This window comes from Eucalyptus grandis, chromosome 11 (genome assembly GCF_016545825.1).
Source record: "Eucalyptus grandis isolate ANBG69807.140 chromosome 11, ASM1654582v1, whole genome shotgun sequence".
Classification (NCBI taxonomy): Eukaryota; Viridiplantae; Streptophyta; class Magnoliopsida; order Myrtales; family Myrtaceae; genus Eucalyptus; species Eucalyptus grandis.
In genome coordinates this window covers 42,573,917-42,592,803 of record NC_052622.1, presented here as the reverse complement: position 1 = coordinate 42,592,803, position 18,887 = coordinate 42,573,917, and the positions used below count along the sequence as shown (strand labels likewise).

At 39.6% G+C, this 18,887-nt stretch overlaps 2 protein-coding genes across 3 annotated transcripts; one reads left to right on the top strand and one right to left on the bottom strand.

Moving 5' to 3' along the window:
* The first annotated feature begins 3,254 nt into the window (after nt 1-3,254).
* LOC104426583 (1-aminocyclopropane-1-carboxylate oxidase homolog 1) lies at nt 3,255-5,362 on the top strand. Its single transcript, XM_010039686.3, has 3 exons — nt 3,255-3,874; nt 4,472-4,793; nt 4,906-5,362. The coding sequence occupies exons 1-3, from the start codon at nt 3,327-3,329 to the stop codon at nt 5,173-5,175; spliced, it is 1,140 nt and encodes a 379-aa protein (XP_010037988.2). The 5' UTR covers nt 3,255-3,326; the 3' UTR covers nt 5,176-5,362.
* Nucleotides 5,363-6,991: 1,629 nt separating this feature from the next.
* On the bottom strand, nt 6,992-13,999 carry LOC104426582 (transcription factor EMB1444). Of its 2 annotated transcripts, none has more exons than XM_018865509.2 (11): nt 12,934-13,999; nt 11,870-12,040; nt 11,666-11,750; nt 11,474-11,515; nt 10,715-10,774; nt 10,047-10,163; nt 8,721-9,851; nt 8,503-8,604; nt 8,086-8,226; nt 7,719-7,844; nt 6,992-7,602 (listed from the first exon to the last, which is right to left on the bottom strand). In XM_018865509.2, exons 1-11 carry the CDS (start codon nt 13,026-13,028, stop codon nt 7,522-7,524), a joined length of 2,151 nt encoding a protein of 716 aa, XP_018721054.1. In that variant the 5' UTR covers nt 13,029-13,999; the 3' UTR covers nt 6,992-7,521. The 2 variants fall into 2 exon arrangements, with proteins under 2 accessions (XP_018721054.1, XP_039161650.1); XM_039305716.1 differs by having other exon boundaries at nt 13,456-13,999.
* Nucleotides 14,000-18,887: the final 4,888 nt, after the last annotated feature.

Here is an 18,887-nt window from a genome sequence, read left to right as displayed (position 1 = left end):
GTGGCTAGGCCACAAGGAGATCCCAAACTAGTATTCTTACCCACAAGCTCTTCATTGAGCTCACAGTAATACTGAACATCAACACCAATCCACAACAACATTCTTCACAACCCACAAACTCAAATCCAAAAATTCATATATCACAATATGTTTATCAAAATATTTCAGATTCCATTTCGTAAACTAGCTCACAAATCAATATATAATCTTTTATAAACCACATTTAAAGTTGAGGACTTCTCATGAGTTTTTTCCAAAATGTTTCGCAAATCCATTTGCAAGCAATCACTTTAGACCGTAATCCAAAGATAACATTTCCATATCTAAGAAACAAATTATAGATCATGCTCAATCCAAATTATACAAGAAATATGTCTATTCTTAACTCATAACATAACTAATCCATTTCATTTTCGAAACATGAGTTTACAAACTCAAAGAACAGACGATACCACTCATCTTGAAATGCTTATGACGAAACAACAAATGTTACTTGAATTATTAAACTCACGGTCCTATTAAATAAGCAAGGAACAAGGTTAAAAATAAGTGAAACTCTACCTTAACTATGAAATGAATAAATTACGCCTAAACACTAACAAAATGACTTCTATACACTAACAAATCACTTACTCGAAGCGATTATTTAAATTTAAACACAACATGGAACTCGCACATAAAATTCTAAAATTTCGCTCTAATGAAACCATTGCTCTAAAACATTTCTCAGCAAACCTTACGGCTCCGCAATACCATGAACCATCATTTCCATGAAATTCTGAAGCTCAATAACTCAAGAATCGAACTTCGAAACTCAAAATTTCCAAAATTCTGAATTTAAGTCCCAAATCCGTAAATTACTCCAATTGAAAAAACAAGGAGCATGAGCATTTATCAAGCGTTGCACTTGAGTTGGCTTAGCAAGGCCTCCAAGGCAAGCATGTGCAAAAACTACTATTTTCTCCCTCTCTTCCTTTCCTTCTTCTCTCCCTTCTTTTTCTTTTCCTCTCTTCCATGCGTGCGTGCTTGGCCTCGTAAAAGAGCTGAAGGGTTCCGCTGTTCTCTTTGGCTTTTCCTTTCTTGAATTTTTCAACCTCTATTTTTTCTTCTTTTTTCTTCTTTTTCCTTTTTTTACTTAATCCCTTTGACTTTTTGACTTTTCAAAAATCACATAATTTACACTCTACTAGGTCATTTTATCATAAATTACCCTAGCATAATACTTCTTTCCAGATCCACAGAGTTCAATCAGATTTCCATGGCACATTGCACGTCTGCTAGATCTTTAAAATGAGATTTAATCTAAACATATTGTGAACTTTGCAGCTTCGACACAATTAACTGCAAGAATAGTGCGAGCTTGAACAGACAATGTCAGTCTTAGATTGGTGGTGGTGGTGGTATTGAAATTTTGGTAATGCCATGTCAAATTTTCAATACTTGGGTAAACAATTTTTAAAGTTATAACATTCAAGTAAACATTTTTTCAGAGATCATACAACTCTAGTGGTCAGAAAAAGTTATAATACATTATTGAGCGTCCTGTGAAAGTTATGATAGTTACATTTTACTTACTATGATATTTTGGGATTCTTCAGCCTCCTTTTGATTCGACTCTTGGCATCCTCGTGGCCCTCTCTATAAGATCTTCTCCAATCATGATATCTATCGCTCCAGTATTCCACGACTTGCATCAGTCATAATTGGTTTGGCAGCCCTGACCACACCGTCCACATTTGCGAATGTTATTGCGACCTAGGAGGAGCCCCTCCCGAACCTTAATGGGGAAAATGACTGATTGGTTTGGCTGGGCCACCCCTCTGGTATCTACTCTTCAGCTTCTGCTTGGAATCTCCTAAGGTCGAGGAAGCCCTTGAGTCACTGGTTCAGGTTTATTTGGAGCCCCTCTCTCCCTCCTCGATATCAAACTCACCTGTGGCTAATTACTCGCAATCGTCTACCAACTCAGGTGAGGTTACCTCCCATGAAAGAATCCTGGATGTGTCTTGTGCATTTTGTTCGATTAGACCGGATTCAATCGATCACCTTTTTTTTGGCTGCTCCATTACTCGCGGCCTTGCAGCCTTTTGGGCGGCGAAGTTTAATCTTCCTTGGAGAAACCGGGCTTGGAAAGAGAACCTTTTGTGGGCTATTAAGCACTTATCTGATCCAGGGTTCCACCAATCGATGACTCAATTTGCCTTTGGGGCCTTATGTTATTTTGTCTAGGAGGAGAGAAACAATATCATCTTCCACAACCAATAGCTTTTCCTCTCAGCTTTGAAAGCCCATCTAATCAAAGCTATTAAAGACAAGGCCCTTACATTCTCAAAGGTCCTGAATAACCCTCGCAACAGACGTCTTCAACTTAGCTAGGGTATCCACCCTTCAATCTTTGAGTAAGTGTTTTGGCCTACTACTGAAGTGATCATATGGCCGTTCGTTTTTGTGCCCCGTTCATGTTTTTCCTTGCATTGAAGATGCTCGTGGGTCACCCCCTCTTCCCCCTTGCTTGGGAGGTTCTCTACCTCGTTTTTTCCCTGGGTCTTTCAGTCGCTAATGTTGCTGGTTCCAGTTCACTTGGATGTTGCTTCGGTTTGGTTGCAACCTGGTTTTGTTGGGTTGTATTTATGCCCTCCCTTTTCTTTTGTTCTTGTCTTGCTTTATGCCCTGGCTATGCTGTTCGTTAGCCTTCTTCTAGCCGCTTGTTTTCCCGTTTCTTGTATCTTTCTTTGCAGCTTGGGTTGGCACCCTTCCACTCGATTGGTATTTCTCTGACCCTTTGAGTGCAAGTTTTTTGGTGCCGGCTCTTCTCTGCTGTACTATGTATAGCTTCCCGGTTCACAAATCTATCTATAATACTTACCTTTTACCAAAAAAAAAAAAAAAAAAAAAACTCTGGTGAGCTCCTTTTTTTTATTACCCCAAAAATCCAACTACCTGGTAGGTGACTTGAACATCAATAGATTCAACTACCCACTATTAGATTTTGATTTATAGGCATTTCTTTCACAAATGGATCACGTCTCTACACAATGAACGTGACAATTGCTTGAAAGAAAAGCAATGCTTTCCCTTTTTTTATTATCTAGGCCATGTTTATCAGCACATGGCCACATTAAATATTTCATTTGGCTAGAAACCCCAGTCCAGGCGCCTACCGGCTCCCCATGTCGATGTGATTGGCACTTACCGGTCTCCATTTCCATGTGATTGGCACCTACTGGTTCTCTATGTTTTCTGCAGAATATATATGGTCATATGGCCACACCAAAAAGGACACAACTCAATCACCTTAATAGGCACCAAAGTTTCATCTTACAAAGATGCAGACCTTGCCCGGTCATGGAGAACCCATCACCTGTAGCGGACCACACTACGACAGAGCGAAAGAAGCAAAGGAATTCGACGAGACCAAAGCCGGAGTCAAAGGCCTCATAGACTCGGGCGTGACCAAGGTCCCCAGGCTCTTCATACACCCACCCCAGAACCTGCACAACTTGTCCCCCGACACTGATGGGGCTGCTACGGGCCTCCAGGTCCCAATCATTGACATGAGGGGCTATCAGGATTGCCGGCGGGAAGACGTGGTCAATGACCTCTGTAGAGCGTCCGAGACATGGGGGTTCTTCCAGATAATCAACCATGGCATCCCGGTCAATGTGATGAACGGCACGTTGGAAGCTGTCAAGCAGTTCCACGAGCAGCCTGAGGGCGTGAAGAGAGAGTGGTACTCAAGAGATAATGCAAAGAAATTTAGGTACTACAGCAATGGAGACTTGTTTAGGTCCAAAGCAGCAACCTGGAAGGATACCGTGTATTTTGACTTCTCGAGTGGAGCGCCAGACCCAGAGGCAGTCCCTCTTATATGCAGGTCTGAATCATAATTGATGCCCTATTTATGTCGTGTTTCTACGTTATTTTGAAAGGGAAAGAGGACAGTTTTCCTTATAAATTCAACACAGTATCAGGGCAAGATATCTTGAATTCGATACTTCACCTCTCTTTTTTTCATCTATTTATAATTTTCCCTTCTTTACACACTAGGGTTCAATTATTATTTCCACATGTATTTGGACTCGCACATGTTAGGCTTTCATCGTGTTACTGCAGGATTGTTCAGAAAAGAACGTGCGAATTACGTCGTACCCTTTCATTGTAAACTTTTAGGAAGTTTGACCGTTCATTCGCATTCTAACACATTACCAGCCCTCGATTATATTTCTTCCAACTTCATTAGTCATTAGCATGTGGCTACTTCCCAACCTAACTCTCATCTTTCATTTCACGTACAAAATAAAAGTCTATTACTTAAACAAGCTTAAGGTTTTTCAAATCCTAGAACACATCTTCAGAGGGTCAAGAAAGAATTTTCCATTGCAAAAGTCTTGACAAAACCAGAACCATTATTACGGTAAAATGAGAGGAAAAGGAAGAAAACGCTCATGATGCCTTTTTCACTCTTCTGCAGAGAGCCAGTTTTCGAGTATGAAAGACACATCGAAAAATTGAAGAAATCTCTGTCTGAACTACTATCAGAGGCATTAGGGCTTGATTCAGACTATCTTGGTGACATTGGATGCATGGAATCCAAGAGATTCGTAAGCCATTACTACCCAATTTGCCCGGAGCCAGAGCTGACTATAGGCACAATCAATCATTCAGATGCCTCATTTCTCACTCTTCTCCTCCAAAACCACCATGGAGGCCTCCAAATCCGCCACCAAAACCAGTGGATTGATGTGTGCCCAGTGCCTGGAGCAATCCTAGCCAACATTGGAGACTCCATGCAGGTACAAAGATCATTCACATTTGTCGTTTACCACATATGTTTCCGATTCGAATAAGGTCGAGTTATCTTCGCGTCAAAGAATGATTTGCCTTTTGCCTGATTTGTTGATGCAGCTTGTTAGTAACGACAAGTTCAAGAGTGTGGAGCACCGGGTCGTTGCCAGGAAGGCCGGGCCCCGGGTGTCAGTCGCATGCTTCCTCGTACCAGGAGAGACACAGAAGTCGAAGCCGTATGGGCCAATAAAGGAGCTTCTCGATGAGGACAATCCACCCATGTACAGAGAGACCACTTTCACAGAGTATTTTGGGTTTTACCTCTCCAGTGGCAATGGCCTGAATGGTGAATCTGTGCTTCCTCATTTCAGAGTGAGCGAGTCCAAGTAGAGAGTACACACATGTGACACGTGTAAAAGCTTCATTGAAGGTGTTCGCGCTCACATGAATAATGACGGATCAATCTTTTCATGAGATATAATGGGTAACGAGTTTCACCATCTCTTTAAATTTCATCCGTTAGAGCTGTCATAAGCGATCTCTATAATGGCAAATTTAGGACCGTTTACTTGTGTTATGGCATCGTATTCGATTTTGTTCTCATGTGTCTTGCTTCTTTCCAAACCCATTATGATGAAATGCTGCTTTTGGCAAAAAGAAGTGGGTCACAACTTATCAAGTCATGTCTATTTTGAGTTTGTCGAATTAAATTTGAATTTCTCTTGATAAGTCAGTGTCAAGTTTAACTCGAATATGATCCACTTGCATCAAGTCTATTTGCATCAAGTCTACTTGTGATATGACACACTACTCATCACATAAACTTAAGAGGCTTCGTCTCAAAATACCCCAGCACTAACCCTTGCAATAAACCCAAATCGAGTGTTTCAATTACCAGAGAGCTCTCCTTTTAGTGTCCATAAATTTAATGACTACACACTGTTCCATATTTGTCATGCCCCAACTTTACAAGTAAAGGAAGAATGGTAGGGCTATCCTCCTTCCCGAAGGATGCAACCTCATGCACAAAAGCAACATTAACTTATTACAATATATATATATATATATCTACATATTTGATAAAACAGCAAATTGGTTACCGGAACAAAGTCCTAAAGTCCACCATGAAGAATGCATACAGCTGCACTGACCAAACCCTTTAGGCAATAAAGGAGCTTCTCTCTGAAAACAATCCACTTATATACAAAGAAACCTCTCTTTTGGAATACCTCGCCTACTATAAATCCCATGGCCAGAGTGAGAAATTCAGCACTTCCACATTGCAGGATAAGCGACTCCAGATAGAGCAGAGTTGTGGAAAATACCAATTCTCTCGACTCGTTGTATCATTTATTTTAGTGTGTGGTAGGACTTTGCAATTATCTGTTTCGATTTGAGCAATAAAATCTCCACCCAAATAAAACAAATCAGCGTTGAAGTGGATTCTTCTGATTCATGGTGGTGGCGTAATGTTGTTCTGATGATTAGCATTAGGTTTCGGCGGTTACGAGTTTCCCCGACTGTTCTTATTCTTCCATCTTTTTTTATTGCCTCCGAGTTGTGGATGCAAAGGAAGATCCATCTTTATTTATACTAAGTATAGAAGGAAAGTGCAGATTTAGTCACTAAACTTGTATAAGTGATGCTCAAACTGTAACTTCCACAATCAAGTCATTGTCCTTATGAATTTTTATCCATCAAGTTTCTTTGTCACCAACACGAGCAAATTGAAACTAGCAAATTCCAGCCAAAAGTTTGATGAATGAGAGTACCTACTGGACATTTGCTTAGTTGTTCTGCAACTTGATGAGCACAAATCTGGAATGATTGACTCGATCAGAGAAATTCCACATATTCAGGAACTTGATTGCACGACAAATTGGATAACAACATGGGAAAAATAATGCAGATTCTGGAACCAAATATGTGCTTTTACCTTGAATACTTTCAGAACCACTTTTCATTGGAAAATAGTTTCCGACTAAAGAAATGACCATCTGTTCATCTGAGGTTCTGTTACAAAATGCCAACTCGTCACTTTCCTTCATAACACCAGAAACTATTTTCGCCCCCAAAATCCTCCTCCAGGGGTGACAACAGAACAAAAAGTCGTTATATTATCAAGTTCAGGAGACAAACCATACGCAAATCATCCTTGGACACCATTCAATTTACCATTACATGCACGTCATCCACATGCCCGATGTACCATGAACTGAGATGAGAGTCAACTACTTATTTCCGGAATAATGCAACTTACATTTGAAACCCAAAAGAAAAATTAAGAATGCAATGTATTTTTAGTTCCCAGTATTTGGCACATGTAGCAGAAGGAACCGAGGACCAAATGCTCATATATTGGTCCACCCTAAAAGCAATGGCATATTGAAGAAAGAAAACTCGGAAGTTAGAACATTAGAAACAGCATCACTCAGATCACAATAGGGCATTCGATGCACAGCAGCTAATTGCAAGGTTTTAAGGAGGACGTGACTTGTGCAAACTCAAACCCCATTCACGATATCTCACTGTTGTAATGGGGTCAACACTCATCTTCACGCATGAACACACCAGGGAAACAAGGTTTCCTCCCCCAAAGCCAAGGAGGATAAAACACAAAGGTCAAACTAGAATTGGACCAATCCATTTCATGGATGACTTACATGCATACATTATAGAGTTTCTGGAACATTTTGTTATGTTTCTGGATAGAGGCCAAGGGCAGCATGTTGCATTTCATGTTGAAGTCTTGGGTTGCAATATTTGCACAAGCGACCACAAGACATCCATTCTGTGGATGCTTTTGTTATTTTGCCCCTGCAGCCATCCAAGCAAATAATTGATTAGGGCGACCACAGAGAACAAAACGCAACCTCTAACGATAATGTATGTCATTCTCAAGCAAATGTATCATTCAGATATCCACAACGTACCTCAACCACAAAGTCTATCCATATCTTGTCACCATGTGCTTCTGTGACACCTTTTAAGATCGTCAGACCCAAGCTTCTAATTGCTTCTGCTATCTCAAGAAAATGACTGCAATCTTCACACATCATCTGCACACATCAATCACATTTGGATCGTACTGATCAGTTTATTCAAAAATAAGGTTTGCTGACCAGAAGGAAATGTGAAGGTTAGAAATTGAAGATCCCTCCCACCACTATCCACTTCATTTTGGAGATGAATGGCAAAAGCAGTTATTTTTAACCCTTTTTTAGGAAATAATCATTGACCTTCCTCCCCTAATCACACAATGGTATTAAACATGATCTCTACATGATAATATGTCCCTACCTCCACAAGCAGCTGGCCCTTCTTACTAAGATTCTCGACCATGATTGAGTAGACCTTGAGATGGCTGCCCACCTCCACTGCCCAGCTTGATCCTTGTTCATTACTGGAGGATCCCAGTACATCTGGTTCAGTGTGACGGAGCTGCAAAATTCAGGATATGGAGCAACGTTCAGGCAATATCTCATTTTCCATAGGTAGCAGACGTGCTATTTGCCATGGACATCTATTTGAACTCTAGGGATCTGGAAAGAAATATTACACTAGGGTAAAGTATGATAGAAAGACCTAGTCCAGATACCTATGAGATAAATATGTGAAAAACAAAACGAGCTGACAAAAAAGAGCACGTCAAGAAGATGCTGATATTCTGCAGGCTTTTTCCTTCATCCACAGTTTTAAGGAGAAGATCAATCTTACCTTCGATTCAGCGCACTTGTTCAGTTTGTCAGCATGCTTAGTGATGCTTTGTAGAAAAAGCATATGCTTGATTGTGCGCTCCAACAGTGCATCAATGCTACACTGCAAATGTTTGAAAAATTTTAGTGCAGAAAAACCACATTTCCTGATAGGAAGCAAAATCATCAAAAGCAAGAAGACAGCAACTTGACTGGAGAAGAAAGATCTCCAGAACTTACCTTTGACCCACTAGGCACCAACTCTCTTAGTTCCTTTAGACGATCTTGGATCAGTTGTCTGTCTCTTGGCCGGGGCCTACGATTTTCACCAGGTCTGGCCCTCTTTTTGCTGTGCTTCGCCAGCTCCAATGACCTCTCTAACAGATCACTATGTGAAGTTTGACAAGAAGAAGAAATGCTTGCTGAAGACATAGCCAGACTTTTGTCTGATGAATGTAGGCCGTGTCCTTCCGAATAATAGGACTGATCAATTGAATAACCCACTGAATGAGCAGTGAACTTAGAAAGGCTAGAGCTGGAAGCTTCTGGCACTCTTCCTGAAACCACTGGAGACCTTAATGAGCTGGAAAATGATCCTTCATTTTTATTGTCATGACCACTCTGACAAACTTTAGCCACTACAGCTTCCAGAAGATGCTCTGAGTCTGATTCATTCGTTGAACGGCTGGTGCTGATCCCTTCTAAAATCTGCACTGTTCTTTCAGCTTCTGTTTTGCCTTCTTCCCAAACTGAGGAAGCACTCATTCTTGAAAAAGCTGGTCCAAGTGCTTCATGCAGTTCTGAAATACTCGGGAATCCAAATGATCCTCTGGATTTCTCTAGGTTATCATCAATCTCCAAACGTTTCCCTAAATCTTTTTGTGCCATTTCTGGTAATTGAAGGAGCTCATTTGAAATATCATCTGAACCACGAGTTCTGATTCTATCATGACCAGAAGATCCTAACTGGTCTAAAGGCAGATATGTGCAATCAACACCCTTCTCTTCAGCTGGAAAGGCATTTTCAAATAGATAACAGCTGGACGATATATTTTCCGTGAATGGACCGATAGGGGGTGCCAGAATGGCATTTAGACCATCCAAAATAGGTTCTTCTTTGAAAAGTTTCTTATTGCATATATTTTCTTGAATATGATTCTCCAAAGTATTTGGCCTCTGTTCATGATTGTGAAGAACCTTAACTTCTGTTCTACGATGACTTCCAGACAGTGGCAGAACACAGGATCTCTCAATGTACTTTTCATTATATGGAGAAGGTGAACATATATTTGTTTCTTCTTTAGATTCATTTAAGTTGCCAGAGCAATCAGAAGTGGCTTCTGAAACCAAACCATCCATAAATGAACTTCCCTGAGAATAAGAATGCAGAAACATGTGAGACTATAGCCAGAAATGCTGGTAATGATAGTGGAATCCATGTGTTGCTCTGTGCATGAGCACTTGTGTGCATTTGTAAGCATGCATTCACGTGTCCCTGTGTGTGTGTGCACATCCACGCCAGGGGAAAAAAGGGGGGGGGAGAATGTGCGAGAGAGAGAGAGAGACCTGCTGTAGTAAATTATCAGAACATGGCAAGGGAACAGATTTAAGCTGTAACAAGGAATCTTGGAAAGATAAAAATGCATCTCGGATATTGGTCACCAGCTTCACATCCTCGTTCGCCTGCTCTCATATAAAAGCCAAATGCAAGAAAGATAAAATCAAGACTAAATCATGCAACATTTTGACACATATCTGACTTCCAAGGAAAATTAATCCAAGTTGATGTCAAATAGAAATTCACTTGTAGAAAAGACGGGATTCATCGATAGGGAAAATGGCCTGACACAGGGTTGGTAAAAACAACAAACGTGGGGGTGATCAGCTATATGAAGCCAGAGAAATTCTGAGACTTATGGCAAAAAGGTTAAAGCATTTGATTTTTCAGCAGTGAGAAGAAAGAAAATACAATTCAAACACAACCACCTCACGACAAATTCAAATATTTGATGACTGGTTGGATATCAGCAACCAAAGAACAATGAACACATTTCTCAGGACACAAGCGTTAAAACATATACATCTGTGCAGTGTTAGGAGAATTATAAACAACTTGGACACAATAAAAATATAGAGCTTCGTGTTAATTGGATAAAGTGCCTCCTTACTCCAGAAAAGAAAAGGGATATTGACGAATTAATCTGCAGATCCCAAAACTTTGGAAGTTATCTTACTTTATTTAAAGAGCCAAGCTGCAGAACTCCATGTGGAAGAACAGCCATGACGAGAACAGCCTGCAGAGTTCAACAGATAGACTGACATTAGAATTTTATTAGCAGATAAGGTGTAAAGAAAAAGCTACATATGACAAACAATCTACAATGTCATTCAATATCGTTTTTTAATCCAATTCCAGCAGATATTATCACTCTGCCAGACAGACTTAACAAACTATTGAGTTTTAACAGTGAATATTGAAAAGTAGAAATCATATTTGAGTATGCATTAGAGCCTATGTGCATGAAATAGACAAAATTGCATGCATGGGTAGACATTGAACTACTGTAATAAAACAATCTTATCTTTGAAACAATGAGTAATTATCAATAGTGATTTTATGAATATAATAGATGTAATTAGAAAAATAAGCACCTGCACTACACATCTGCTTCAACAATCACCACATTTGATTATACATGTTATGCGCAGCAGGTAATCCATCACTTATTTTCATTACTTTCACACAAAAATACAATTACAAATTTTATATACACATTTATAGTGAATATTAATATAAAGTATGCAAAAAGAGGCATAAGTTACTTTCAAAAGATTGTTGAGTTAACAAAAGTCGAGAACTTTCATATTGTCCCAATAAAGGAGTCAATATAGGAATACAACACTACAATTAGATATATTCCACGTCATTAAAGTAAAAACCAAAAACAATCTTCAACTCAGAACATGGCAAATACAAACAGAAATAAGCATACCGAGATTCCAGCTGAAAATTGTGTTTGCCAGATATCGCAGTCCTGAAAATCACCCAAAACACATTCAATGAATGGATAAATAGAAGATTTATAATTTGTGTAGATAAAGATATCAATCTGACGTCAATATTAACCCAATTTTATTGGAAAACAGAAATATGAGGAGTATATTGCACGAGGATTAAGGTGGACCTCCGATGATAAGTAGGCATTGGCTAGATAAAGATTGGGACATAACCACTGATGCTTCCCACTAGCTGCGACCTGCCCCACAATCCTGTTGTCAATTGGTCCAGAGAAAACGGAATTAACCCTCAAAATTACTGACTCAAAACAAATGATAAAGCAATTTGCATAGTCTATCTATTGCAGATTTTTTAAAATGTTAAACTGTACCCTTCCCCAAGAGAATACACGTAATAGGACATCTTTGCCAAAGCTAACTCAAGGGGATCACGCGAGTATCCAAGATTGTTTGAGTGGTCCACTGTCTCCTCAGAGCACTTAAACTTGGAAAGACCAGTTTGTCCATGGCTGTTATAGTATGCATCCTCCCAAGTCAAAACCCTGGAAACATTCCAAGAACCAATGACCATAAGAACCTAGAGATGGTAAAAAATATATGAAAGTATGCATTGAATTGCATATGCTATAATTGAGGAAAGAGTTTTTATTAATGCTTGACATGCATCTGCCCCTACTTTCCTTTGTGAAACTTTTTCAATAAATAGTCACATGCCGATATGAGTTAAAGCTTCTTCAACCAATAGCTGTTTTTATATAGATATGTTTATTCCTACAATTATATCTACATACAGAAACCATCTGAATATCTATGCCCATGCACACTACCATGCAACCGTTCAGTTCTAACAATCGAGAGAATTGCAAGTTTATAAAGACGTGACTTCTCATAAGGTGCTGTTTCTAGTTGAAAGATGGTGCATGGAAAGGCTCTGCCGGCATAAGCTCCAGCTATCAGTAGGTGCAAAGAGTTTCTCCCTATCACTTTGCCAAATTATTGCCCTCTCTTTAACTAAATGTCAGCGCAGTTTACTTTGTCTGACTTATTATTGCATATCTATTCCTTCTTGAATATCCGCACTTACTGAGGATTTTGAGCACATGATACTAATAAATGACAATACCTCATCAAAAGACGTATAAAAAAGTCATCTGGTAGCATCGCATCAACATGTCAAGCTGTATCGCATTACATCAAATACATCCCCAGTATAGCCGACAAATACATCAATTATGAGTATGACTGACCCAAAATTAACTACTAACTATCCTCTTAGTAGATTAATTATCTAATTGTTATCTAGCTTCTATTCCAAGAAAGAAAAGTAAAATTTTCAACTAACAGAGAAGCCATCACGGGCACATGCACAAACCACCATTCTAGCAATTTGGGCAATCACCAGACGAAAGCACGAGAGGAAAATTTATCGACTCACATGCGCGCCCGATGCTTGAGTTTCCAGAAGACGGCGTACTTCCACTCGGAACCAGAACAGAGGCTCTTCAGCAGTTGGTGCATGTACGCCCCCATTTCAGTTCCAAGAACAATCCTATCAAGCACAACAAGAGAGAGCCACCACCACCACCTCCACCTAATGCCCCCAACTTTCTAGGCTCCCACTTAAAAATTTCTTTTTTTAAGCAAACCCCAATCAAAACACCCCAATTTCACAGCTTATCCAAACCCTAGCTTCCCCGATACGATCCTCTGCCGGCCTGTTTTCTCCTTAACCCTGCTGTTCCTAGCTTTATTGGAGGTCCTACAGTCGGAAGCAGAAGACTATCCCTGCCCATTCCTCTTTCTACTTAGACGAGGGAAAAGAAAGCACTCACACAACCACAACGCACGCGCGCGACAACAACCCCTGCTCTATCGGATACGAGCTCACAACCGCGCGAACGGAGTCAGGCTCGCGACGCCGATCCCGAAACCTTGGCAACGCTCCGATCGGACGCACCTGCTGAGTGGAGCGGCGGCTTGGGCCATGTCCTCAGTCGCGGGCGGGCAAGAATTTCCCCCAAAAGCAGAAGCCGGAATCGGAGCCTCGACGCGGAACTCTTCTTTGTTTAGCTGATGTCGGAAGACATGGAGGAGACGGGTTCGTAGCTACCGAGCTCGAGCAACCGAAATTTCCCAGCTCAGGCGCCGGAGTCCGACGAGGAATCCGCTCGCGGCGGCCGAACGGGGGAACCGAGCTGCTCCGGCGGCGGATTGACGGGCGAAGCGGACGAGGGAGGGAGGGAGGGAGGGAGGGAGGGAGCTAGTACGGAGCAGCCACGTCAGCAGGAGGAATGCTAAGCCGGGGGCGGCGGGGGTCGGGTCGCGGGGGCTTGCTGATCGGCTACAGGGGGTGATCGACGGCTCGGAGGACGCCATTCTCGTCGATCCACGGGAGCTTTTCTTTTCTTCCGATTTCCTAGAGAGAGAAAAAGCGGGGGGGAGGGGTGGAAGAGAGAGAAAGAGGGGACGTCCAATCGCTTTTCTCAGAGAGAGAGAGAGGGAGAGGGGGAGTGAACGTTTTTGGTTTTCTGGCAAAGGAAAAGGGGGGCACCCGGGCTGGGCTTTTATATGCCATTCCCATCACTCTCTCTCTCTCTCTCTCTTTCTCTCTCGCTGTTGCTTTTTACCATCATCATCGTCCTTTTCCTCCTCTTTCTTTTTTTTTTTTTTTTTTTTTTCATTTCTTGCTCATTTGATTTTGTTTCCTGCGATTTTCCTGGGTTTTCCTCTTCTCCCTGTCGTTTCCTCGTTACTTTCTTGTCCGCACCCGACATCATCATCGGGTAACTTTCAGTTTGGGCGTCGCGCTGCGAGTAGTTACCGCGTGCGAAAGGTGTAAATTCGGGTAATCCGGCGACAAGGTACCTGTCAAAATAAAAAAAAAAACGAAACCGAGGATCCCTTTGTTTCGGTAAATAACTATTGGTAAATCTCCAATTTAACCCTTAAAACCATAAGAGGGCCTGTGGTAAGAATCAAGGAAAACGAGGACAAAATCCGTGACGGGTATACCATAATTCTGATGGGGATGACTTTTGAGCCACTGGATTTCTCTTTAAACTTTGATTCACATGCCTCGAAATACCATAATTCTGATGCACGGGTCCGTATAGACTGACTAGAAAATGCATTTCTTTTTCTAGGGAATCATATCAGGCTTTGACTAAAAGAAGGAAAGTGTTTCGGGTTCAAGAGAGTGATATCCACCGGTCTACAAACTTTATTTGTATTTGTCGTCATCCTTATGTTAACTCGAGTTAACTAAATCTACCATATGGCTTACAATTTGTTAAGTTTGAACGATGAGCCAAAAAAATTACACGTCTAAGATATTCATCTCAAATCAGAAAAAAAAAAAAAAACATTTCCACGTTTGTTTCTTTCGTTTTCTAAGGTAGATGGATTAAATAATGGATAGATAAAATGAAATTTTTAAAAATCCAATTCAATACCCAAATAACATCCAATTTGTTATTTTAAAAAAAAATGAATGGACTATATTGAACATTTACAAATAGCTCAGAAACCACATTGAATAAGGTAGAAGTTTAGGGACGACATTACACATTGTGTGAAAGTTCAGAGATTACATTGCAAAAATTAAGAGTTCAAAGATAATATTACACAATGAATCAAAGTTCATAAATCATTTGTATTATTAACCCAAAAAAAAAAAAAAAGTAACCAAGTAATTGATGTTTTATTGATAATAGATATTAGGTTCCATTTGGTTGAAATAAAACATTTTTTGGAAAGTTGTTTTCCGATTTTTCATTATTTGGATGGCAAAAAATTAAACGATTTATAAACTTAATTTCAAAGAGAACGACTTTCCCTTATGGTAAAAAAGAAATCAATTTCTCTAAATCATCATGTATATGAAAATTAACAATTTTTCTTGAAAATAATTTTTATAAAAAAATAATTTTTATCATGAAATTTTTAAAAATAAATGCATCCTTAGTTTAGAAAGAAAATGACTTTTCCCGAATTTGAAGTAGATTTTTTCTTCAGACAGGGGACCATTTATTTGGAAGTGAGTTTAATTATTAGCTGCTTTGGCTATTCGTTCGATGTACTTTCACTTTTGAATGGGTGGAAATGGCATTATCGCTTGATGCGAACTTGATTTTCATGGTACGGCTTCGATGGGTCCGTGAATGAATCTCAAAGCTATAAGCTAAGAGTTTCTCTTCTTGGGCATGAGTAATGCAGTTGCAGGATGGGCGAAAATTGTTTTGAGTGATTATTGAAGATGTGTGAGTGTATGGGGATGAATGTCGATGGATAATTGCGAAATGAATGATAGAATACGATCGAAACCAAGGCATACAGGACATATCACCAGCTGAAGATTAAGATTGAGATAGACAAAGTTCACCACCAAGCCTACAGAAATCACCAGCCTAAGATATAAATCTTTCAGGATTGAAAAAGCTCACCACCAAGGTCTATAAGAAAACCACCAACTAAAGATACAGTGTTTTTTTGGCTCACCACCAAAGAAAAATCCACTTTCCAATGATATAGAAACTAGGAGTAATCCACTCTATAAATATCTTCACTAACATTAAAAAAAAATGTCAAACATTTATCTATTCAAAATTCGTTGTCTTACATTTAAGAATTTGCCTCATTATATGGAATATTACCTTGAAAATAGACTAAACGTTGAAGACACGAAAACTATCCAACATTAATGACATCGAAATTGGAAAACACAATAAAGAAGTAGGAACTATAAAATGCGTTAGAATATCTATAGACTTGAACTTTAACCCTTTGAAACCTACAACACACTTAAAACTCACTAATGACACTTGACTAGATGCAAAGTAATTGAAATAGACTCTAAATTCGTTCGTCTCCTTGGACAACCCAATAGTCATCTTCGATGATCACAAAACAACAAAGGAAATTGTCCAAAACAAACTTCAGTTGTAAGATAGTTTTTTAGTAGTCTCGAATTGAGAAGAACCTTAAGTATCGATATCTTAGTAGCCGATCAGCAAACATGAAATCGGCAACTTGTCCATTGAAGCGACAACTTTTCCACATGATCAATATCTTCCACTTGAATCAATCAATGAAGCCCAATGCCCCCACATCAATCTCCCCAAATTGTGAAGATTTGTCCTCAAATCTTGTCATTGCTTCATTTCCAGGATGGTCTTCCTAGTGAGCTAGATAATACATCAACTTCATACAAATAAATATCTTCAAGGCTTGCTGAAAAGATGAAAATATGTCAATCATATTTTGACAATTCATAAACACTTTGAGAGAGAATGCTTCGGAGCATATGAAATGAAATTGGTCGGTAATGTCTCCGGCCATTAAAATCATTCCCTCTTCATCTATAACCTTTGGATTTGTCTAAACATATTTGTTTGGAGATTCACCATCCATAATATCATAGTTGGTTGATGGCGTCTAGATGACTATCTTTTCTCCTTCTTCAATTTATTGTAGGATCTCATCTTGCTCCTCCAATTGAGATTCTTCATAGTATGGATCTTGTTGAGCCTCTTGAAGTTCCAAATCAATCTTCTCAATTTCTTTGATGGTGGTAACTTTCTGGTTAGGACAATCCACTTGTAGATACCCATAATCGTAACCCTTGAAGAACGTCTTATCTTCACCATCCATTTCTTTCGGGTGCTAAATAATGATTTTGAGGGAATTTTCCATTTCTTTATCCTGTTTTGAAAAATTCTCCACTTGATTTGAAGAAGTTCTTTCGAAGAAATATGCACCTCTAGTTTTCTTTTTTTTTGGTTGTATGCACCTCTAGTTGAAGGCTTAGCAAAAAATCCCTTGACACCCTTCAGTCGTTTTTCTAGGAGAGTGAAGTCTCTCTCCATTGGTCGAAGTTCAAAGCATAGCAAACGCTCTTGCAGTTGCTGCATTTGTCTCCTTAAATCAACCAACTCCATGTCTCGTAGGCTTCTTTCTTGTGTGATAAGAGACTCAACATTTGGCCCACGTCAATGACGACCAGCCATTTCTTTTTTTTTTCTTTTTCTTTTTTTGAGGAATAGAAATATGAGAAGAGATGCAAGATAGGTAAAGGAATCACTCAAAACTAGTTCAACCTTGAGCTTTGATATTGATTTGATGTGGTCACGGGATGGGTGAAAGTTATTTTGAGTGATTATTGAAGATGGGTAAGTGTATGGGGGATGAATGTAAATAGGTAATTGTGAAATGAAGGATAGAATACAATCGGAACCAAGACACATAGGACATGCCACCAGCTGAAGATCGAGATTGAGATAAATGAACCTCACCAAGACCTATAGAAATCACCAGCCTTGGATACAAGACTTCGGGATTGAAGAAGCTCACCACCAAGGCCTATAGGAAAAATATCAATCAATGATATGGTGCTTCTTTGGCTCACCACAAGGAAGAATCCACCTTCCAAGAATACAGAAACCAGGAGTAATCCACTCTCCAAAGATATTCGCTCATATAGAGAAAAATTTCAAATATTCATTTACTCAAAATTCACTATCTTACATATGAGAATTCGCCTAATCATATAAAGGGAAAATTACCTAAGGAAATAGACTAAACATTGAAGACATGGAAACTACCACACATTAATGACATTGAAACTAGATTAGAAAATGCATTAAAACATCTAGAGACTTGAACTTTGACTCTTCGAAACTTACAACACACTTAGGACTCACTAATGATACTTGACTAGGCATGAAGTAATTAAGATAGACTCTAAATTCGTTCATCTCCTTGGACAGTCCAATACTCATCTTTGAAGATCGCCAAACAATAAAGGAAATTGTCCAAAACAACCTTGTGTTGTAATATAGTCTTTTAGTAATCTCGGATCGACAAGAAACTTAAGTATTGACGTCTCAATAGCTGATCGGCAACCATGAAATCAGCAACTTGTCCATTGAAGCAACAACTTTTTCCCATGATCAATATCTTCCACTTGAATCGATTGATGAAGCCCAATGCTCCCGCATCAATGAGCTTTTCAATGAAAACCGACCTTCGAAAGATGCTCAGAAACTAATGGGTCACTATCGAGCTCCCGAACAAGAATCCAAGCCTGACGCCTAGCAACGCAGTGTCGGGTATATCTGAGGCGATAGGAAACCGTGCACCTTGTACTTAGGCAATAGAAGTGAAGGAGTTCTTGATCATTTGCTTGCTTGGCTCACTATGTGCGCCCTTTATTTTTTGCGTGATCTTTGTCACATCATTTAGGGACAATTATTATAAATACATATGATTTATAAAATCTTTGAGCAAAATAAATTTTTCACATATGTATCACCAATGGAAGAAAATATTTTTCGGGGCAAAACTTTGATATATATTTGAGGATAGTGGCAGCGCCCAAGCAACCAATACGTT